General features: G+C 53.0%; 1 protein-coding gene across 1 annotated transcript in view; it reads right to left on the bottom strand.

Moving 5' to 3' along the window:
* ZAN (zonadhesin) overlaps positions 1-200 on the bottom strand; it is a 63,450-nt gene that overhangs the window by 47,468 nt on the left and 15,782 nt on the right. Inside the window, 1 exon segment of the mRNA XM_026456664.1 lies at positions 1-200. This exon segment is cut by the window's left edge and continues 107 nt beyond it. Within this exon segment, the coding sequence (XP_026312449.1) occupies positions 1-200 (200 nt within the window).

Raw genomic sequence — 200 nt, 5'->3', positions numbered from 1 at the left:
GTTTTCTGTGGAGATGGTAGTCCCTTCAATGGAGATGGTGGGTTTTTCCGTGGGGATGGTGGGTTTTTCTGTAGGGATGGTGGGTTTTTCCGTGGAGATGGTGGGTTTTTCCGTGGGGATGGTGGGTTTTTCCGTGGAGATGGTGGGTTTTTCCGTGGGGATGGTGGGTTTTTCCGTGGGGATGGTGGGTTTTTCCGTGG

This window comes from Piliocolobus tephrosceles, chromosome 8 (genome assembly GCF_002776525.5).
Source record: "Piliocolobus tephrosceles isolate RC106 chromosome 8, ASM277652v3, whole genome shotgun sequence".
In the NCBI taxonomy this organism is placed as follows: Eukaryota; Metazoa; Chordata; class Mammalia; order Primates; family Cercopithecidae; genus Piliocolobus; species Piliocolobus tephrosceles.
Note: the sequence above shows the minus strand (reverse complement) of the source record. Positions and strands in the feature narration are given on the sequence as shown.